The 23,719-nt window shown below is 44.0% G+C and overlaps 1 protein-coding gene across 1 annotated transcript in view; it reads left to right on the top strand.

Moving 5' to 3' along the window:
• The first annotated feature begins 21,161 nt into the window (after window positions 1-21,161).
• Window positions 21,162-23,719, top strand: part of TRPM8 (transient receptor potential cation channel subfamily M member 8) — a 35,818-nt gene continuing 33,260 nt past the window's right edge. The window contains exon 1 of the mRNA XM_083865524.1: window positions 21,162-21,206. Within this exon, the coding sequence (XP_083721650.1) occupies window positions 21,165-21,206 (42 nt within the window). The 5' untranslated portion in view covers window positions 21,162-21,164. The remainder of the gene's footprint in view (window positions 21,207-23,719) is intronic.

Below are 23,719 nucleotides of genomic sequence, written 5' to 3'. Positions count from 1 at the left end.
CATCAGGTTGCCCAGAGGAGCTGTGGCTGCCCCTGGATCCCTGGAAGTGTCCAAGGCCAGGTTGGATGGGCTTAGAACAGCCTGGGATAGTGGGAGGTGTCCTTGCCCATGGCAGGGGGTGGAATGAGATGAGTTTTAAGTTCCTTCCAGTCCAACCCGTTTTGTGATTATATGATGTTGGGCTTAGCATTAGAAGCTAGTGGAAAATAGGAGGAAGGAGGGATGTTCAGGTCAAACTTATTTTCATAGGGAACAACATTAAACCTTCTAAAAATCTACACACTTCCATATTGCCTCTTTGATACTAGAGAAAAATAGAGGCAGAATTACCTGCTGTACATCCCTTCAGCTGTGCTAATAAACATCTCCCCGAGCCTGACCTCGGGTGCAAGCTACATTCTTCTGTGAGAATGTTTGCTGTAAACAACGTCCTTGTTATCAGGGAAGTTTAAAAGAGGCTCATTAGACACCGAAGGGAACAAGCACTTGCCAAAAGATAAACGCCTAGCCGTGCTTGCTTCCCATCCCAAGGCCCAGGGAAAATCGCTGCAGCACCAAAACATCAGCTATGCTGACAGGAACGTGGGAATTACTTGAGATGTAGGGGCTGTGTGTGTGCTTCTTCCTCTGGCTTTTTAAAGGCTTGGTTGGTATACTGTCCACAGCAACCCAGGGCATCTTGCAGAATTCCAAATCGTTAGTTAGATGCAGCTGCACTCTGTGAGAACTTCTTTTTCTGGCAGTTAAAAAACCAGGGAGGGATGGGGGAAGGAAATAGAGATGGTCAGAAAAAAAAGCAAAGATAGAAAGGATTCTGATAAAAGGGAATGGTTTATTAAAGGGATTCAGGAACAAGGGGAGTAAGAAGAGATTGTCTCATGGGAGATTTTGTATGGAGTACTTGGGGGAAGAGAACTGCCCCAGGGCTAGGAGGTTGAATCTGTTAGGTTTTTTCTTTAATTTGGGGAAACAGGAATTGCTACAGAGGCTAAATCAGTATTAGACACTGGACAGTAGCAGGGAGACCTGTGTAGGGGCAGAAAATGACAGGACATCTGTCTGTAGCTCACTCTGTAAGAAATGGCACATCTCTGTATCTCAGTCCCAAAACTGAAGGCTGGACCACATTCATGGTCTCATACCATGGAAGAATGGACTCCCCCTTTAAGTGCAAAGGAATCACCTGGTGTTTGTTGGTTTTTACTTTTTAGATTTTTTGGTGGATAGTTTCATCATTTCAGGTTTTTGCTCAAGGCAGGAACTCAAGATTCCTCCACCAGCAGCATGTGGGGTTCTGCCTCTTGCTTGCTAATGTCTGTTTAAATTTTTTTCACTTGCCTGAAAAGGCAGCCTAGCAAATTAGAAGCACTTTGTAGGCATTATGCTACTGTTAATTATGTAGGAGCCCAGACACTATTCACAACAGTAATAGGAAAACTACCAAAGCAAATGCAGCAGTCTGAAATGCCAAATTAAGGTCTCAGCTCTTGAATGCAGCTAAATTTGCAAGTGGATGCTCTACACTGTAAGTGTGGGGGTCCATGCTTCCCTGAGTGGTTCCCAAGCTTTATCCAGTGCATGCATTCCAGGATTAGAACTGTGTTTGCAGCTGGGTTCATACTTGAGCTAGGAGCCAGGGGAATCTCTGTTGAGATTTGGTGGAACACTTCTGTTCTCCCCCAGGGGGAAGGTTAATTGCTCCCCCTGCACCAGGCCTGCACAGAAGTGGGTGACACTACTGTCAGTGTGACTCTGGTGTTGTCACTTTTCCATCTCATGGCTTCAGCCTGTTCCAGGCTCCTGGGGTAGCTCTTTGTCATTCTGTTCCTGCAGCTTACTGAGGCCCACAGCCTGGAGGCATCAGGAGGGGAGTGCCAACACTCTGCTCCGAGTTCTGGCACTCAGAACCCAGAGTTAAGGAGAAAGCAATCACTGCACAACACCCCTAGAGCAGCCTTTTGGACCACATCCTCTCCAATTCGTGCACTGTTCTTCTGTAACACCTGGGTTGGTACCTCCTGTGTGTTACTTAAAGCCCAGCAGGTGTTGCAGCTTTTAATTCTAGGTGAGGTCTCAGTGAGTAGTTGCTGTTTTCTGTCAAGGATTATTTGCCTGGTGGCACTAAGGGAGCCACTTTTACAATTCTCACTGCACAGAGTCATGGCACTGGTCAGTTTGATTTTCTTTGCCGCTGTAGGCTCTGTTTTCATTTCATGGCTGAGGTCCATAGCAGAGAGAAGTCCTGGGATAAATTAATCTTCATTACAGAAGATGGGATTTCTTAACATGAGAGCTCTGCAATGATATTTACATCAGATTTAGATTTATATATATATTAGGAACAAATTATTGACCGTGAGGGTGGGAAGGCCTTGGCACAGGCTGCCCAGAGAAGCTGTGACTGCCCCATCCCTGGAAGAATTCAAGTATGTTTGCTGTAGCTGGTTTGACACAAACTCTGGTGCCTTGTTGTCTGTGATTGAAGAATTGCTTTCCTTGTTTGCCACCTGGTAGTTTTCCTGCTAGCAGCCTGGATTAGAGGTGGGAGATTCAGTGCCAGGATCATTTTTGAGTCCAAGTACTTCAGGTAACCATGCCAGTGCCAAAGTCGATGGCAAATTCAGCAGGTCCTGACTGAGTTTTGTCATTCTTGTACTGGACAGTCCCCAGAAAGGATCAGTCATCCAGCATCTGATTCTGGGCAGACATTCCAAGAGCAAACTCCTTTCTGTATTAAGTCTGCTTTGACCTTTTTTTTTCCCACCCTGTAGCTTCTGAGCTTGAAAAACATGCATTCTAATAATATTGTCCTTAGATATCCTGTTATAATGTGATACCTTTATGGATAACTGTATATTCACCTTTGCAGAAGTAATACAAGAAAGATGCATTTGGATGGGGGAGGAAACACTCCTCTACTTTCTATTTTGATCAGACTTACTGGATCATTTCCAGTGAAGATTCTTCAGGAACTAGGAAAAGATTCCCACTTATTCTTCCAGGACCGAATGTGCCACAGGACAAAAATAACTGTCATTAATATTGTATGCATATTTTGCCAGAGGATGGCAGTGTGGAAGGGTTTGAATTGCTCTGGGAATGCCTTTGTCTTAGCTGGGGAAGGAAAGTGCCATCTGCTTTCACAGGTGAGTCAGCTCATGCACCCAGACAGCTCCACCTTCAGCCAAATTGGAAATATAAGGTTGGGAGCTGGTGGCTTAAATAGATTTAAGCAAAAAGATTGCCTTTGAGGCAGTGACCTGCCTGAAGAGTGCTATCTTTAAAGCGAGAGTAATCCATTGAAGTAATCAGTTATTTGTTAAAATACAAAGTTTGCGTGGGAAGGGAGAGTTAAATATATATAAACCAGAACTGGGACTAGAGCACTAAAGTAACACTATTCCAAAAAGTTCAGCTAGCAATCTGTGGGCCTTTTGGGTTCATTCATAAGAAAGTTATAATGTAAAGTATGTGGGGTTTTTTCCTATTTGTGTGTTCTATCAGCTTGTATTGGTACAACCTTTAGAATATTTGCCAAAATATTCATTGCCTGCTTCTTTCACCTTGCAGAGGTGGCATATATCTAGACTGAAATATATACTCAGTCTCATTATTACAAAACCAGTGGGTTTATTCTGTCTGCAAGGCATTGATCTAGTGCTTACAAACAAATCCACATGCAGTTCAGACAAATCCAGTTTCCAAGGAGCTGTCCTGCAGCCTGATGTTGGAGCTCCAGATGTTGGCCACTTGCTCTTACATGGCCACAGGGGGAATTTGGATCCACAGGGTGTTCCCAGGGTTGGGTTTGTGTCTGGCTGTGCCAGTTCCATTGGCTTTGGGACAGCAAATACCAAGTGACCCTTGAGACCATGAACCAAGGTGTTTCAGGGGCAGTGGTTGGTGACACCTGCCCAGCCCCTCTGCAGGGATGTTTGGGTGCTGGGCAGTGAACAGGTTTGCACCTCAGTAGGAAGCTGCTACCCTCACCTGCCTGGTGCCCCTGTGTGTGTGAAATGTGGCCAAATCCTGCATCCAGCTGAATCCCAGTGAGAGGAACATTGTGGCTCTCCGAAGAAGCCAGGAATATCAGGAAAAGGAGGCAGGGGAATACCAAGAGCTGCTAGAGAGATTGTACAATAACATTAAAACTTGAGGGGCTTAGCAAGGGCTTCCTAGTTCTGATAGCAAAGTGAAACCTCTTTCCTGTCCTTGGGAAGCCCAACTTCCTTGAAGACTGTCTCCACTGGTGGTGTGCCTGTGAACTGTCTGTGAAACTTCTGAGCACTCAAGGCACTTCAGGCTGGCAAATACAGCTGCCAGTGTCTCCAGCAATCCATCCACTGGGACAGTGACAAAATGCCTCAAACACCACCAGAACCACAGCCAGGGCTGGGGTTTGCCCTTTGAAACCTTTTCCTCAGGCCCATGGAGGTGCAGCAACAGAGCTGGGTGCAGGTAAAAAGGTCTATGGAAAGCCCCAACCCAAGTGAGGGGATGGACCAGGATCCATCCAGGGGTCCAGACAGGAGCAGCAGGAATTGGGGCTGTAGGCAGGGCTGCAGATGGGTCCAAGGGGTCACCTGCCTTCCAGCTCAGGTCAGGACTGGGTGCCAGGCATGGAGCTGAACAGGACCTCTGGACAGGACTGCAGGTAGAGGCTGCTCAGGGCAGTTAGGGACTGTTGGTGCCCTCAGGGTGCTGGTTCTTGTGACTCTGCACTCAGCCAGCTCCCAGCTCCATTGTCACTGACTTTTCCACCTGCTGATACTGTTGGAACATTTGCTGTTCCCTGCGCTTGTGAGACTGGGAAATGTTTCACAGGTAAATATTGAACAGCCAATGAATCCATGCTTCTGACTTTCCACATTTAAGCAGTGTTCCCAGTATCACTTGGAAAAGCAAGGACAAATTCAACAGCAGATTTTCTCTGGCTTACTTAGGTCAGCACCCCAGTTTAATGAAGCAGGAGATGGGTCTGAGCTTAGCTATGTTTTGAAAATCTTGAGGGCAAAACTCCTGAGCTGAAGATGCTGTCAGGTTGTTCATTTGCAATGGCTGAAGAGAACTGCTGCAGAAATAAATCCAAGTGCACTAAGGGAATTGTACTGTGTAACTTGGCATCTGTCGGCTGAGTCCTGGGCCAAAGTCACTTCCTTGGCTTCCTCCTCACCTAATCCTTAGCTGGTCACTTCTTGTAATTGGATTAAGCAGCTAGAATACACAAAATAGAGCAGGGACCAAATTCCAGCCTGACAATGGATCACAGAAGCCTCTTCTCACACACCAGCCATTCCCTGTGCATCTTCTGCCAAGTTTGTTGTGCTGAGGACTTATGGCACTTTCCATGTGATGCACTGCACAGCTCCATGCCTGGAGAGGAGACACCTCAAAAGCAACAACAGGCTTTCTCAGAACTCAGCTGGGCTTTGTACTCATTAATAAAATATCTCCTTCCTTGGTTTACTTCGGGGTTTTGTGTGAGACATGAGTGGTGACAGGAAATCAGGAAACTGTTCTGTGAAATAAAAATAGGGTTTATTTATGTGGCTGTCAAATGTTTGGTGTCCACACTGGGCTGAAATGATCCACCCCTTGTAGCAGAAAATCTCTGTTGTACACAGGGCTGTGCCAGCTGTGGGATGAAATTCTGTTGCCTTGTTAAAGTCAAGCTTCAGAGATTTCCAGTCTCACTGGGGTCGAGTTTTCTGCTGTCACTGGAGTTATCTTTTCTGTCCTTTCTTGCCTCTGTTTTCCTCCTGGAGAACATACAGAAACTCCTGAGATATTATAGCCAGGCAGGGGTGAGAAACTTCTTGCATAGATAGGGACATTGCCACTCCCCAATAAGGAAAGAAAACACCTTCCCTGTAGGCAGAATTGTGTTCAGGCAGCCTGGTAGTGTTCCGTGATGCAGTTACTCCGTGGTGGATGAAGGAGGACCAGTGTCTACCTCAACTTCAGTAAAGCCTTTGATGCTGTCTCCCACATCATCCTCACACAGGGGCTGATAAAGGGCAGGCCAAGCAAGTGGCTAGTGGGGCAAACTAAAAACTGGCCAAATGACCAGAGGGTGCTGAACAGTGGCACAAAGTGCAGCTGCAGAGTAGTTGCTGCTAAGGTACCCTGGGGATTGATTATATTGATTGTAATTAATTACCTGGCTGATGGGACACAGCAGATCCTCCCCACAGAGTGACAGCCTGGTTTGGGTTGGAAGTGACCCAAAAGCCCATCTCTTCCCACCCCCTGCCCTGGGCAGGGACAACACCTTCCACTAGACCAGATTGTTCAGAGTCTCATCCAACCTGGCCCTGGGCTCTACTCAGCATTCAGCACATGGCTTGGTGGCCTGTTTGCTGCTCCACCACCTGCAGTTCCCAGCATCTAAAGGGACATCAAATGTTCTCTACTATTTTCTCCTAAGTGTGTTAGCTCTTATATATAGTTTTTTCAATGATACTTTACACTTTTTGCTCTGGTGCTTATTTTAATGCTGAAATAAACATCAACAAAACTGTTCCCATGGGGTAATACCTTCACTATAATGTTTCTCTGCTAGAATTGCATTATATTTAAAACTTAAAGAACTAAAGTGTAGAAACAACCTGAAAATGGGATTAACATCTGATATGATACCATCAAAATTACTATTAAATAAATATATCAATCCAGCAAGAGTCTTTTGTTGTATTTACAAATTTGAGAAAGCATTCACTGAGTTGAATAATACACTAAGAGTTCAAAGCTGCTCAAATGAAAATTCAAATTACACTTGGCTCACAGTGCTCCCATCTGGGTTCTCCTCTTACTTGTGGGACATCTAGTGGCAGAAAAGAGACTGGATCTTGGGAGACAAAATTATATTTAAAAATGTGATTCTTGCTTTTAAAAAGGACACTGAAACCTTTTTCTTCATGATAGTTGGAGGCTGAAAGAACTGTGTGGGGTTTTAGTATTGATATTTAAAAACAGGTTTGGCTTTTAGTCACAAAAGCAGTTTGTGTGGGAGCAGCAGGGACAAACTGCAACTTGCTTTTCTTAGTGCTGCTCTGTTGGGAAATAGCTTCAAGAAAAGTTTTCCCTGATCAAGACTGATCCCTGTTCCAGCTCACCTCTCTCTGTTCCATCTTCTCTGAGTCTTATTTACGACACCCAACTACTCCTTCCAGAGGCTGTTTATACATTTTATTTGCCCTTGATGGTTTCTCTGCCTGGTATATCCTACTGTTGTCCCTAAGCTTCTCAGGCCAGGTGTGGGGTTCTTCAGCAGATGAAGCAGAACTCAGCCTGGCTGTCTAAATTTGGAAATACAGGTGAGTAGTGAGGTGGGGGGCAGGAAAAAAGAGGTGTTGTGCTCAAACCTTGCTACACCTACAGGATAGTCAATATATTCTACTAGAAATATTTTGGAGAAAGAAGTTCAGGCTTTTAATGTGTATGGCCTGGAATAGGACAGCTTCTTTTTCCCTTCTGTGTTCCTTTTTCCAGGGCAGGGAGAGGTGCAGTACACATCCAAATAATGGATGCAAGAGGAGATTTCTAAAAATCAGCAGCCCTGGACTCAGGGTGGCAGTGAGCTTGCACAGCAAGAGGTTTCCTGGGTATTGTTCTGCTGTCCCACTCCATTGGCTCTTTAAGAATAATTGTGGAAACACTGGAATGTTCTTCCTTTCTTCTTTTTTATTCTTTCTCTGAACTTTCCACTCTTCTTGGCAAAGCCCATGCAAACATTCTTTCATGATGGAGCTGGAAGAACTAATGTGAACTTCTGTAACAGCCTTGGGTATTTCACAGCAGAATCAGGTCAGGTAAAATATGTACCTGCCTTTAAATCTCTGCTTTAATGGTGTGGGGTTTATCACCTTTCTAGTACATGGTTTGTTTGAGGGCTTTTTTTGGTTTTTTCCCCTATTGTGATCTGTAGCCTTAGAGACACAGAATCTACTCAGAAAGGAAATTGATACATCTCTCACCCTCAGTTTTGGGAATTTGTGTAGCAAGGCCCTGTTCTAAGTTTTCTTGCCTTGTGAGTGTTTGCAATTTTGTAGTGGAGATTCTTACGCAGTTTTATGTAAACTATGTGTATATTTAGAATTATTTACTTTGTTTACATATTTCTCCTCTGGGAGGAGAAATATGATTGATAGTGATGTTTACTTACGAGGTTGAAGAGGTGGTAATTTGTGCAGTCAATTTTTTGCTTTTTGTAACAAGTGTATATAAATGGAGTTAGAAATATTAAAATAGAACTTTTGTGCCTGACTTTCTGCTGTCTGCCTCATCCTTTGTGTGTCTGATACTGTGACAAGGCCCTAGAGGAAAGATCAGCTGAAATTTCTGAGCTCTGTCAGAACATTTCTGCACTTGAGAGTCTGAAGGTCATGGCTCTGCCCCTTGCAATCAGCCAGGTAACACCTGGGCTCTGAGATGTTGGGTGACATCTTCAGAGAGGGGAGAACACCTGGGCACCCAGTGATGCTCTCTTGTGACACAACCCCTCAGGGACCCACACTCACTCCCTGTCCCTCTCAGCAGAATGGGGAACTAAATAAAGACCCCAAAGATTCTTTTTCTTGGCTGAGCATGTGCTATATGGTGTGGGCTGTACCTTTGGTTCTCAGGTGATCCAGCCTCTCCAGGGGGAGGCAATCCAAGGTCTAGTACTAGTGCTGGTTGCTAAAGTATGCAGGAGCAAGGTGGGAGGGTCTGGAGCTGTGCCTGTGTGTGAAGCCATCTCCACTGATTTTCAAGACTATTTGCCACACAGAAGCAGCTGGAGCAGCAATTAGGTCCATTCTTGTGGCTCTTTTCCAGTTCTCTAAGAGGGAACTGGGAAAAAGCAATTGCAGGACACGAGCAGAGGTTGTCTGAGGTGGAAGAGAGGGAAGAGCACTTGGAAAGAGCAGGCTTCCATGGAGCGTCCTTCCCATGGGGCAGGAAGGCTTCAGGAGTGAAGTCCAGTGGCTTTAAAGGCTTCCATCTAGGCCTCCAACACTACAAGACATTTTGGAGAGACTGAGAACACTGTGAGATCTGTTATGCTGGGTTTGGAGAGGTGGTACCCTCCACTATGGGTCAGGAGAGAGACTTCCTTGCAAACTCTCTTTCTATTCCTATTTCCCCTGCCTCCCTCATTGATCAGGTAGCACTTGCAGTTACACTTTGATAACATCTAATTTTTCTCATTTAAAATCTCTCCAAATGAACAATGTAGGCAGCCCCACCATGGATCTCCAGCTTAATTCTTCCACATCCAAAGTTATGGCCCCTGACCTGGCCCAGGTTCAGCTGCATTTTCAGAGGTTGTACACAGCTGAGCATTCTTGGGCTCCAGTCTTAAATGTTATGCCCCTCTGAGCAATATCTCTGTTGTCCAATGTCCTGATAGCCAGGAGCACCTGTAAGTCTGCAAGTTGAGTTTTAAAATCATTCAAACCATGGTTGTGAAGCCTCGTTTGAAAATGAACTCCTTAAATGTGTGTGTGTTTAGGGGAAAGTGTGTGAGTGGCATAAACAGTGGCTTTTGAGAGAAATCTTAAAATTACAGTAGTTTATTCTGTACCTGGAATCAAGAGTGAATCAAGTAAGTTGTTGTTACACAACTCTGGCAACTGGTGGAAACAAAAAGAAAGGCTGAGAGAATTGGGATTGTTCAGCCTGGAGAAGAGAAGGCTCCAGGGTAACGTAACTGACCCTTCCAGGTCCTGAAGGGAACCTACAGGAAAGATGGAAAAAGACTGTTTACCGTGGATGGAGTGAGAGGACAGGGGGAACAGCTTCCCACTGCTGTGGGGAGGAGGCTTAGATGGGATATTGGGAAGAAATTCCTCACTGTGAGGGTGGGGAGGCCCTGGCACAGGGTGCCCAGAGAAGCTGTGGCTGCCCCTGGATCTCTGGAAATGTCCAAGTACAGGTTGGCCATTTGGGCTTGGAATACCCTGGGATAGCAGAATAACCTTGACAATGGCAGAAGGGATTGGAATGAGATGAGCTTTAAGAACCCTTCCAACCCAAACCATTCTGGGATTTTGTGATCTACTCTGAGGCTGATTCATGCACCAGCCTGCTGAGCTCAAGGAATCTCTGGGATAGAGAATGGCAGGATTTACTGCAACAGCATTTGTTTGTTTTGGCTGTGACTCTGGTGCTGTTGGGAGTCTGGTCAGTCTTACAGGTCTGATGATGGGACAAGTCCATGAGGGCTCAGGGAGGGTCGAGTCTGGTCTTTCTGGCCCTGGAAATCCAAACTGCTATGGAGGGAACTGCCTGCCTCTCCTTTTCTGTTGGGATGTTTCTTTTCACAGAATCATTTAGGTTGGAAGAGACCTCTGAGATGGAGTCCATTTCCTGCATTCCCGCCGGTTGAGCCACATGCATAGGTACACTCGCTCCTGATTTTCCTCCATTACCCCTGAAGCTGGGACAATTGGAATCTTTAGAAAGGGAATTTCCAGGTCTGGCAGTGGGAAAGGCGGTAAGGTGAAAAATAGGATATTGAGCTGACTGCTGGGAAGGGAGCAGAGTGGCGAGTACAGCCTCGGTTTGGGTAACAAAAAAGGTCATCAGAGCTCCTGCTGTGCCGAAAATTTACTTTAGAGATGGACTTGATTTGCAGATACCGCGTTAAACTCATCTACTGTGATGGAAAATTACTGCCCTCACATTCTCTCTTTGTCCTGTTGTAATCCTAAATACTCGGAGAGATGTTTATCCATGCTGTTAATGTGTAGTAATGGGATTGCTATTTTAAAAATCGATACAAATCTCACACTAAAAATGAAAGGCTTATAGATTAGTCTGTCAAGAACTGTTTTAATAGATCTGTCTGACATTTGAGACACTTTCCCCCAAAAGTACTTTTTCAGTTTCAAATTACTTCTTAAATGTTGCTGCCTGCAGATTCCAGGCCAGCTAATACAAGTTGCCAGAGTGTAAACCTTTCTCTGCAGCTTCAGAGAAGCTGAAAATCATAAATGTTTTCATTATTTTTTCATTTGATCAGGAATGTGTTCCCTCCTAAATTAGGGAGCGGCGGTTTCAAACACATTCTTTACTTTTGTGGTTTCACCCATCTGGTGGGCTGGAGAAGCTGGAGAGGTGGGGATGATGGGGAAGTTTAGAACGGATCTTTCTAATACTGCCACTTGCAGTGTGAAAAGCTGAATGGTGCTGACTCGATTGAGACTCCTTTTGAGATGCAAAATATTGCTAGCAGATGGTATACGGATTTATAGTCTAGGTAATTGAAGCTGGCTTTAATATCCTTTTCATATTTTAACAGTATTCCATACCCTTCTCATTTCCTTCCACAGCTCTGGGTGGAATGTCTCTGGTCCTCCTCTGTCAGTGTACTCACAGCCTTTCTCCTTCTGATTCTTAAAGGCCTGTTAATTAGCAATAATTGCAGTTATTCATCAAGTTCAGGGCCATGTCTTTATGTCCTGGTGAGAGCCCGAGACCAAACGAGGCTCCCAGTGCCAGTAACTTGCAGACTTGCAAATCTTTGGAGAGTTACTCCTGCTTTTGCTCTCTTCAAGACTTAACACTGCCCTGAGAGGTACAAGACTTTGGTGCATGGGCATGTTTCTCTTCATCTCAACATCTACTGCACCTTCCACTCTCCAACGGGGAGGAACAAGGAACTGGCACAATTACCCCCACTCCCTGTGGAGCCCACAGCATCAGTGGCAAGCAGGGAGATAAATGGAGCATATCAAGGAGTGACAGACATTCACTGCTGCAGCTGGGTGGTTCTTTGCTTTCTTGGAGGTTCTTTCTGAGACTGGGCAGGATTTCCTGCAATATATCAGGATGTTTTGTCCTTAATTCAGCATCTTGTGGAGAGTGGCTATAAAGCTCTGCTTGCTGTAGGATCTGTCTGCAGCGGCTTCCTGATCTAGGCTTTCCCAAATAACCTATAATCCCAATTATTTTCTTTAAAGTCTTCAGAGCACACAGCTCTTGCCATAAACTAAAGATTCCACAACCTCTTTGAGGGCCTCAAACTCGAATCAACATAGAACTGGACGTGCAAAATTTGTGTAGTGATGGTGAGAAAATCCCAGATCTGCGGTGTTTGGTGGTAAGTGCAGTGAAACAGTAAAGAGGAGGTTTGGTGTCAGATGTCTGCAGGGAAGCAAGGGTGAAACCTTGGAAAATTTGGCCAGCTTTGAAAGATTTGCCATTGTAAAGAAAGGCCCATTGTGTTGCCATTACTCTCATTCAGGAATAGTTGTCTAAAATTAGTCTAGAACTGGTAATTGTCTCTCCTCTCCCAGGTAACAAGGGGCAGGACCAGAGAAAATGCTCTCAGGTTGCTCCAGGGAAGCTTCAGGTTGGATATTAGGAAAGATTTCTTCCTGAAAGGGGTAGCCAGGCATTGGAACAGGTTTCCCAGGGAAGTGGTGGACTCACCATCCCCAAAAGTGTTCAAAGCAATGCAAGTCTTGGTGGGTTAATGGTTGGACTTGATGTTCTTAGAGGGCTTTTTCAACTTTGGTAAACACCCACTTAAATTGTCTCTCTGCCTTAAAAAGCCCAAACAGCTTCAGCCTTGCCTTATCTACGTTTTAAAGCATTTTTGAGTTCACAAACTTGCTGTAGGAAGCATTGGGAAGGTAACTTTAAATCTTATTTATCTGTAGGCAAAGTCTGCCCTCAGGGCAGACCAACACCAAGCCTAAAGGCCTTCATGCTTGGTATTGCAAGTAGGGAGGTTAATCCTGGCAAAGTTTTGCTCATGTTTTGTAGGGTTTATTTACAGCCTGTTCCTCTCCACCACTTTTCCAAGACTCCACATTCCCATTAGTCTCCCCCAGTAGCTGGTTTTTAGGGACACATACCATTCTTGCCTCATGCTGATCTTGCTGGAAGCAGTGCCTGTGGTTTCTGAGCAGCCCATCCATCAGTGGGACTGGTGGGATTTGTTCCTTGTCAGTGTCTCCATGGTGGTTTTGTCAGTTCTGTGACTATATTTCTTTGTGGTTTCTCCCTTTTCCCCTTGGAATTGTCAACTGACAGAGTCCTCAGTCAGATAACCTTGCTGGAGTAAATATTCTTACACTTTCACCTGTCCTCATCAATTGATGTGACTGTGGGGATGAAGATATTTGCATTTTTTCAGCCCCCATCTTGGTCACATTTTCCAACCAATACTTTTTTCCCACCGCTTTTTCCAGGCTGTGCTTCCAGCTGGGACTAAGGCTGGTGTCAGCACAGAACCCAGAGAGCTGTTCTAGCCTCTCTGCAGGCCATTGATGGACCAGGACAGCTACAGCACAGAATAAATAAAGTACACTCAAACATCCTTGCTGTCCTTAGGAGGAAACTTCTGCTCCTGGGATTTTGAGTCATCTTTAACCTTGTGAACAAAACATTTGGGAAAAGAACCAGTGAATGCTTTGCACTGCTCTTGTGCTAAGAAAAAAGGCAAGCAGAGGATCAAAACACAACAGGCTTTCTCTGGAAAAAGTCCAAGCCTTACAGAAATGGATATTCTGGAAGCAGAACTAAAAGGTTCTGAAGACATTTATTAACTGAGCCAATAGTACCTGTTCAGGCAGGGAGAGTGAGACAGGTGTTTGTGGTCCCCTTTGTGCAGCTGGCTGTGACTCCAGGGAGATTCTGGTTTGGCTGAAAGGGATGCTCTGTGTCCTCCACGGCTGCATGTGAAATCTGAGGGCTGTCTCAGAAGCAGAAGCTCTCCAGAAGTTTAACTCCACACAAATCATGCACTTCCCCTTTATGCCTGACCTTGGGCTCGTGCTGTTCTTACCCTCAAAGTCCATCAGAGCCACCCACCGCCCCAGACACCAAGCTCCTCATGGGCTTGGGAAAGCAATGAAATGTGTGAGTGGATCAAATTCATGATTTATTCTAAATCACTCATCTTTCATTTTAATGCTGTGTGATGGACATAAAATCAAGCTGACAAACTACCCCTTATAAAGAATGCACTGGTTGGTGTCTTCAAGCACATAGGCTTGACAGCAGCAGCTGATTAATAATTAATTAAAATAATAGTGAGGGAAAGAAATATACCCTTGCCAGTCTATAATTACTTGGAAGCTTCTTCATGCATTTTCCATGAGAGTCTTTTCCTTGTAAGACTCAGAAAAAGAATATTTAGTGTTTGTTTGCTTTCAGCTATGGTTTTCAGCGGATATTGACTGAAACAGCATCTTAATCAGTCTGACCTCAGCCTCCAGGGGATTTTTTTCCATTGACTCTATCTCTTCCTCCTTGCCTCTCCCTGTGTGCTGAAATTCTTGTCAGAGCTGCTAACTCTGTTAGCTTTAGTGCTTCCTTTTTTAAGAGCCTTTTTAGCTCAAAACTTTCTGCACATTCCCATCTTGGGGTGGGGGGTGGGACAGCCAGTTCTTGCTGACTGTGACCTGAGCTAAATTTCTTGGAAGAAGTTTCCTACCGTCCTCCTACTTTTCTCAAACTTATTTTCCAGCAGCAGCTGTGCTGAGAACAAATAATTAAGTAATGCAAAGCATTTTAGAGCCTTCAAGGAGTTGAGTCTCCTATGTGAAGACCACTCAAAATGGATAATTCAGCTGGGTTTTCCTACCTCAGACCTGGAGTGTGGCTGTTTTATTTTTCGCCTGTGAATCTGGCAAGGGTTCTTGTGTTGTTTTCATCTCTGAATTCCCTCTGACACTTAGTTTTTCATTGTTTCCTATTTCACCAAGTTCAACCAAATCCAGCTTTTTCATTTCAAAACTCAAAGGTGTCCTTGGCCTCCCATTCCCTTGTTTTTAGAAAGCAGCTTGTTCAGTGTGAATGTCACAGCTCACTTGATTTACAACCACACTTTCCAGCTGAGGATTTCTCCTGGCACTGTCTTAATATTATCTCTATGGGACTGGTGATCCATTGTTTCTGTCCCTATTTCTTCTGTGGCAGCAGGAAAACAGAAACCAACAGGACCTGTACAAGTTACCTGCTTGACCTGCTCAGGGATTGGGAACAGGCAACATATTCCTAAAAGCTGGTGGGTTTTTCCATAGCTTAGCTAGAGGTTTGTTAATGCCTGACTGCATGTTTTTGGTCTCCTCCCAGGTAAATCCTGTCCTAGGTGAATAAAATGTCCTGGAATCTTCCAGGAAAGTACCTTAACTATCATCTACTTCCAACTCCAGTGCCAAAGGAAAGCTTGAGATGGAAATGTGCTGTGGGATCTTCATTGTATCTGCAGCTTCCTGATGTGGGAATGTGGAGAGAAAATGGATCCAGGCATGTGCAAGGTGTGCAGGAATGGGGCACTGGACACAAGCTGGAACAAAGGAATAAGTAGGAGAACAACATGGGATACTGGAAGGTGTCCCTGCTCATGGTAGGGGCTTGGAACAAGATCAACTTTAAGGTCCCTTCCAACCCAAACCATTCTGGGATTTTCTTATAGTAAAAAAAAAAAAATAAAATCTACCTGAGGATGTTCAAGCACTAAAAAGACTCTGGAGAGACTGTGGGATTTATGTTCTTTGAGCTCTTGAGTCATGTGTTTAGTTCTGACTTATTTGGACCTCTAGAGGTACCTTCCCACTTACTCTGAAAACTCCAATTTCCATATATTAAAGGCATTTTACCCAAGATATCTTTGGATATCTGATTCAGTGTAGCTTTTTAGGGTGGGATATTCTACTTCCCGCTGCTGACACACACCATTATCCACACAGTGGTGTGAGATTGGAATAGATGTGCAAGGTTCGCATGTTACACCCAGCTCCCAGAGAATGAAGACTGAAATAGTCTCAAGCATATGTTAATTTTCACTGAATATTAGATGAATTTGACAGCGTGTTTTATCATATGGCTCTGTGGAAACAGATGCACTTCTTCACTGGAGGAGTTTCTGTAGATTAAATGAACACTTGAGAGTTTTTTCTTTGGTGTTACCACTTGTCTTTGTGCTGTATGGCTTTGATTTCTGTATATGATCTCAGTGCATGCAAAATAGGCACAGGAAATTATGCATAAACTCTTAAAACAGAAAGATTATATAGTTTGGCTGAATTCTGAACTTCACAACAGTGAGTGACAGCAGTTACTACTAAGGATAATACTCTGAATCTTGCAACAATATTACCATGAGCCTTGAAAAATTAATGAACTTGATATTTTCCTTAAATATTCTAGCTACATTCAAATCTACTTGATTATCAAAATGTGTCCTTCCTTTTCATCAAGGTGGTTTTCATGAAGTTTTGATGCAAAAGTGAAAAGAATTTCATTTATTTATTACTTTAAATTTGAAGCTATTTTGATTTTGAAAGTTTTCATTGTTGAGACTTCCCTGTAATTGTCATCAATTGGAATATTCTGGATTAATGCCCATTTTTATTTTGTTCCTAGCTAAATTCTAAGTAATCTATGGAGCTGTAGATAAGGTGTCAGCCTACTGCATTGAAACTGGTGGAAGTGAGTCTCCAATTGACTATTGTGCTGATTAGAGCCTCCTTAATGCTTTTTGTTTGGGTTTGGGGTGGTTTTTTAGCTGATCTCAAGCATTCATCTCCTCTCCTCACCTCTCCTCAATTTTTAAAGCTTGATGAACACTTTCTCAGAACATTTCCATCAAATAAAGTGCATAAAAGCCTGAGGTGCACAATTTCTAGTCACTCAACACTGATAAGCTGAAAATTACATAATTCTTTCTGGTGGGATTATTTTTTAATTATTATTTTTAGGGCTTTTACAGAAAGAATCTGCCAGTGTTCTGTTCCTACCTATTAATATTTCACACCAAAATGCACTTTCAGAGCTTTCTGGGCTGACATGCACATCGGAATGATTTCATTGTTCTTCAAATGCAATGCACTCTCACACTGAAAGGAAATACAAATGTCTGCATTTAGGAATGCAAATTGTGAAAAAGGGTTTTAAATGCTTGTGGACATCAGGATGGGTGATGAGGGAGGGCAGGACCACAGCTCTCTGTTTTGTTGTATCCCCATTTTCAAAGTCCCACAGCATTAGGTCTTTATCTCTGCAGGGTCACACTCAAATTTTCCAGGAGACTTTTGTCTTTCAGCGGGTCTAGTTTGACACTCAGACTAGTCAGAAGTGCTTCTAATAGATTTAAATTCCATTAAAAATCCCTTTTTTAACAGTTCCAACATCACTCCTTGCCAAAATGTTGCCATATTGCACCAGCTTGTGTGCTCTTTTCTCTTTAGTGTGTCCTTCGGTGTGTCATTGTAGGCTTGAGGGATGTTCTGTTACATCCTTAGGCAAATGGCTAAAAACTGCTTTCAGTAATTAATATTACATTAAAAATCCCTGAGACTTGAGCAGCCAGATGGAAATATGCCATTCTACAGTATTTGCTATTCAAAATGACTAACAGTCACTGGAACTGGGATCTTCTATGAAACTTGGTTTGTCTCCAGCAGTGCACCTGTCTTCCAGAATGCAGAAGAAAGGAGGAACCAGAAAGTGTTGCCTGCACACAGAACTTGAGCAGTTGTCTCCACAAAAAAGGTGCTCTTTAGGCTTTTCCAAGGTTTTTAAAGACCCAAACCCCAAAGCAGTTGTGCTGTTTGTGCTTTTGTTGCCAAATTTGTATGTCAAAGGACTTATCCCACCTCTGCTTTGGGTAGGACCCAGGTCTAGTTTGAGTAGTTTCATTGACCTTTCTTGCACTGAAGAAGACCTTCTGTGGCTCCTCATTTTATTGTGCTTCATATAACTCAAAATTAAGAAAACAAATGGCCTGTATTATTATGGCAGATAATTCTCTGTATTTCTCCCCAGGTTTGTTGTGCTCATGCTCATTATGTTCAAGGTGCTTCTGAGGATGAGAAGTGCTCAAATGTTATCTTACAGTTCCCATTTAGGTTATGAATCCAAAATCCCAACATAAAAAGGGTGAGGAGCCACACACAAGCTATTATCCTTGTTCAAGGTGGGCTTCTGCAGCTTGGATAAAAAGGGGAAAAGTGGATTTTTGTACAAGCAAAAGGGGTGCAGAAGGGAGGTCATGCACAGCAGATGAAATTCTGTGTGCAGCTGCATCAGTGCCAGTTTCCTGCTCAGAGACAGGAGCACTGTGAACAGCTTGCAGCCAAAGCAAGAGAAATCCAGAGGGATTTTGGGGATAGGAATGTTCTTTGTGAATCTCCATGTAACGCTTTGTTTGAGCTGCTGTAATTAGTAAGTACCCTGGCTGTTCTACGACAGTGTTTGACATTTTGTTCTCTCTGGCAATCCATGGGGAGAGCTGAGGGAATGGTCATGATTAGCACTCAACAGAGTAAATATTAGGTTTTTTCCCTATTTGATCCATCATACTTGTAACTGTTGGATTCTGTGGAGCCTAAGCTTTGACACCCCACATACAAATCTCCAGTAAGACATTGCCTTGCAACACTGGGATAATAATTATAGAATCTCAGAATGCTAGAAGGGACCTTAAAGCTCATCTTGTTCCATCTTCTGCCATGGGCAGGGCCACCTTCCAGTAGACCAGGTTGTTACCATGTGTGCTCAAAGCTTAGCCAAAATAACCTTGCTCCTAAACAGGGATTTCATGGCCAGTAGTGGTGATCACAATGCTGTCAGCCTATGACTGTTTCCTTGGCATAAAAAATGTTGCTTGGGGTGGTGAACTGAAATGGACTTAATTTTGAAGAGGCACAGCCCCTTCTCCCCCACCCACACCCCCTTTCAAATCCCCAAAATAAACTCTACAGGAGAATTAATATATATTACACAGGGAGATAGTGATAGGACTACAGGGGGAAGTGGTTTTAAACTGAGAGAAGGGAGATTTAGATGAGATGATAGCAAAAAATTCCTCCCTGTGAGGGTGGCGAGGCCCTGGCACAGGGTGCCCAGAGAAGCTGTGGCTGCCCCTGGATCTCTGGAAATGTCCAAGGCCAGGTTGGCCATTGGGGCTTGGAGCAGCCTGGGATAGTGGAAGGTTCCCTGCCCATGGCAGGAAGTGGAATGGGATGGGTTTTTAGGTCCCTTTCAATCCAAGCCATTCTAGGATTCTGTGATTTCACAGGTGCATTGTGAATTCCATAAAAAGTCCCTCTCAAGCTTTCACAGGTTCTGTGATAGAAAGTGATTTACTGCCAGCCACTGAATTAAATCCCATTGTACCTTTTTTTCTGCACAATGGGGGCTGCAGGGCTCAAATCCCTGTAGCTCTTCAGGCACCATTTTCCTTAAATCTGCTCTCTGGGTTTATACTTCTTTTTAAACAAACATAAGGCTTATTCAGGTGCAGAAGAATCTTTTTTTCTTTACAGTCTCTTCACTGCTCTCAATGCAATGGAAAACATTTTTGTATCTATGTGAATTTCCACTTCTCTAGTAATCCAAATGCTTGCTGCATTTTGATTCCTGCATAGATAACAAGGATTCTGACCCTGAGGATGACAGCTTTTATTTCGTTCACCAGAAAGACACTGAGCTCTTTGGCCAGGATCCATAACAACACCTTTGGTTGTTCACGAGTAACTGTCTAGTCCAAACCCAGAGTTACATAACTTCTGTGAATTGAAGAGACAGGACATGCTGTGCAGTTTGGCAAGTTCTCACTGAAATCTCTGCTGAAGTCAGCCCTGATTTTGCTGGAGTACAGTAAATATTAACATATTCCTGTAGATTTGGAATACCTGTATGTGTATACTCAGACCAAGAATGCAGGAGTGCTGGGAAGTGTGAATTACTGCCCATGGAGATCCTCTTGTCTTTGAAAAATACTGATTATCTTTACCCTAAAAACTTTCAGAGAGCATTTTGGACTTATGTTTGAGATACCAAATTTCTTACTTGAGAACCATAAAGTAGCGCCCAAAATTTCTCTCTTTTCCAGGTTTGCTCTACCTGAGAGGACCAGGCAGATGGGTTTCTTCCTCAGCTGTGAACCAACTTTTTAAAATTAATAACTGAGCTCTCCATTTATGTACTGAGTAGTTATTTTTCTTGAGAGTTACCAGCCAGGCAAGTTTCACAGGGCAGGGATTAAGGGAATATCTGCAGGTAAAAACCACAGTAAAGGCTTATGTTTAGTACTTCAGGAATGTTGCTGTGTGACCGACCATAGTGCTGCTGTCCATGAAAACTCTGCTTTAGGGAAACAGGGTGACAGAAAATGCACAGGAGCTATTTAGCTCCTCCTCAGGTTTAGCTGCTAATCCTTGATACCTGTTTTCTTTATGTTCCTTAGGAGCAGTGGATCACTGGATGTGTTCTGTCTTTGGGCTCAACATACACGTTTTAGGGAGCTGTTAGATGCTGCCATATGGGGTGAAACCCCTAAGTGATAATTCATGAAAATGCAGATGTGTACATGCCAAGGTAATATGAGATTTATGACAAATAAACCTACCATCATAGAAGGAAAGATGACTGAGACTTAAAATCCTGGAATGACTTAGGTTTGAAGGACTTCAAACCCCAAACTGTCCACCTCCATCCATGGGCAGGTACCCTTCCACTATCACAGGTTGCTCCAAGCTTCATCCAACTTGGCCATATATTGGTCCAAACTGGGTGATTAAAAGGCAGTAGAAGGTTCTCCAGCAACAAATCAGATAGCACTGCTTCCTGCAAGGAAGGTGGCCTGGGAACAATCCATGTCTCCAAAGAGTCACTGAGTATCACAGCAGCAGAAATTGCTTTTACCCGAGTGAAAAACTAAGTAAAAGGCAGAACAAAACCATTTACTCCATGCTGAGTGTCAAAAAATTAAAGAACTGTGTCTGATTTTTGTTGAGTAAAAACACTTTTAAAATCCTGTATTTGCACTCAACAGTGCAACAACCTTGTAGTAAATTAGATTAATAGGTGTTGATTTTACCGCTGCTTCATTATCTTCTGCTACATTAAAATCTAATTATTTATTCCCACAAGCATTCTTTTCGTTCTGGATTTTTACTGGTGCTCTTGGTGCCACAAACAAGCTGTGGTGTTATCTGTTCTGCAGTCCATGGCAGCAAGTGGGACAACATCTCTCTTTGAAATAACCTGCAGTTGCTATTCTCTGCACCCTGCTGCAATTAAACCTTCTTTAGGAACTGGTGAATAACTCTGCTATTCCTCACTCCTAGCCATGGTCCCTCCCTCTTTTAAAAGGAAGGCATGACACAGATAAAGGTGGGGCTTTGGCAGCCCGAGTATTTCAAAGCCTTCCTCTTGGAGTCATGATTGCAGAAGGAGACCTGGGGCATATTCTGGAGACTTTGGTAAGTCTGCTCCTGATTAAATGTTGGGATTTCTGTCCTTAAGAGAATGTACTTTGAGGTTGCTGAAGTTGTGGGAGCGGGTGCAGCTGAAGTTCTGCGACATCCTTTGCTGTTGGAGCAGTTTCACATAAAGCCACTGTCGGGAATTGTTAATGGAAATAAATAGTGGTTACGTTTATCTGGAAGCTTCCTGACAATGGAGATGGTCTTGCTTTTTCAGTTCCAGGCAAGTTTCTAAAAGCCTCTTAATTTGTCTCTATAGAACTAGATTTTTTTTTCTCTCTCTTTTTTAAAGTCACTTCAGGCTGAAGATTTCCTTGGATATACTCCTTGAATTGCCGTGGAAGTTATAGCCTTACACTTTAGAGGATTATTTTGGAATTTATCCAATGGTTACTATCCTCAATATGTGTTTGTTTTAAGAAAGTTATGCTTCAATGCGTTGACTATCTTATATATTTCATTTAATGGGTTGGAAATGTGATAGAGAAAGAACAGCTTGCCTGTCCCGTGGACTGCAGCTGTGTCACGTCTTTTAAAATATGTATAATTGCTGTGTTGTCTCTAACACTCATGGAGTTAATGAGCGTCGCTCACTGGTATCAGCTAAACGCTGTGCTATCAATGAGGCTTTTCAGAATTTAAAATTAAATACCAGGTTTTCAGGGGGCTTCTTTGCACTCTCGCTAACTTTTTTCAGTTTGTTTGCTGCACGTTCGTTCTTATCAACTATTCACGAAAGCAGCAAGACAAACTTGAAATCCTGTAGTGTTTGGAATTAATAATTTAATGCCCTTGTTTCCTTTTAATCTCCTCTCTGTGCAGTTACATCCATAGTCACTTTTCTGGCGTTAAACTTTATTAAACAAATCAACCATGAAAGTAAAACTGTCAATAAATAAGTTGCATAGATACAGACCTAAATGTAATTTCCGTCTGTGGGGCTTTTATCTTGAATTACAGCTTTAAAAAAATCTTTACACTGAACATTAATCAGATTAAATAATCAGAATTGCCTTCTGGGTTCTTAGGAAATTTGGAAATATGTCTCCCAGTGCAACGTTGCCTGTGTCCTTAAACCTCAGATTTTATCCTTATCAGCTGCCAAGTTGCAGTTTCATGGAGTTTCTTGCTGCCTGTGACTGTCAAGGTGTTTTTTCATGTCTCTGTGATGTGTGCCAGCTCTGAGCCTCTCTGTATTTTGTGTACAGCTTCCCTCTTTTCCTTGTATCCTATTTGACAAGCCTGCCCCGTCCGAGATAACATTTTTGGAATAAACATTTCCACACTATCAATTACTGTTGCTGACCAGTTTTGGATCCCTTATTCTCTGTCAGTCGGGTTTTCCTCTTCGGTCACGTTTGGATCACTGATGAAGAGATCACAAACAAAGGGGTTTGGAGGAAAGGGGGCTGTAGTTGTTGTTCTCCTGGGCTGAGAACCCCAAATAGCTGTGGTGGGGCCCTGTGGAAGGTGTTTCCATCATTGCCCCGGGCAGCCCCTTCATTCTGATGCCTGACAACCCTTTCAGTGATGAGATTTTTCCCAATAACCACCCTGAGTCTCCCCTGACCCCGCCTGAGGCCATTCCCTCTCCTCCTGTCTCTGTTCCCTGGGAGCAGAGCCCGACCCCTCTGAGACCCCTCCTGTCAGGGACTTGTGCAGAACCACAAGGTCCCCCCTGAGCCTCCTTTTCTCCAGGCTCAGTCCCTTTCCCAGCTCCCTCAGCCTCTCCTGGGGCTCCAGACCCTTCCCCAGCTCCGTTCCCTGCCCTGGACACGCTCCAGCCCCTCAGTGTCCCTGTGGCCCCAGGGCCCAGAACTGGACACAGCGCTGGAGGGGCCCAGCCTTGCTCTGGGGCTGTGTCACACCTTGGCTGGCACAGCCTGAGGCCATTGGCCTTTTGCCCTCCTGGCCTCCTGTGCAGCCCTGCCACCAACACTGCCAGGGCCTTTTCCAGCTTCCCAGCTGCTCTTTCCTGAGCCTGCAGTGTTCTGTGGGGTTGGTGTGACCCAAGAACAGGACCTGGCCCATGGATCCGGGCTGTGCAAATCCCTCTGCAGAGCCTTCCTGCCCTCCACAGATCCACATCCCACCAGCTTGGTGTCTCCAACTTCCTGAGGGTGCCCTCCATCGCCTCACCCAGATCATTGGTAAAGATCAAGATATGAAACAGGACTGGGCCCAGTACTGGGGCCTGGGGAACAGCACTGGTGACTGGATTTAATTCTCTTCCCCCTTCTCTGGGCCCAGCCTTCCAACTCTTCACTTTCCAACCTGTTTGGGGTATTTTTTTTACCTTTTCTTGGGGTGAAATCATTCCTATATCGTGCAGGAGCTGGGAAGGAGGAAGAGGGCTTTTTTCTGTGCTCTTCCATTGATTATCAGTGATAGAGTGACACAGATCCCTGGGCATGCTGCAGAATTTGAGGGAAGTAGCTGAGGGCTTCTGCTGTGCACAGTAAACAACACTGAGTTAATCATGCTCCCCCTCAACACAAAATGTTTTTAAA

The sequence above is a fragment of the Zosterops lateralis genome (genome assembly GCF_965231275.1).
Source record: "Zosterops lateralis genome assembly, chromosome: 7".
Taxonomy (NCBI): Eukaryota; Metazoa; Chordata; class Aves; order Passeriformes; family Zosteropidae; genus Zosterops; species Zosterops lateralis.
This window is presented reverse-complemented; position numbering and strand designations above follow the sequence as displayed.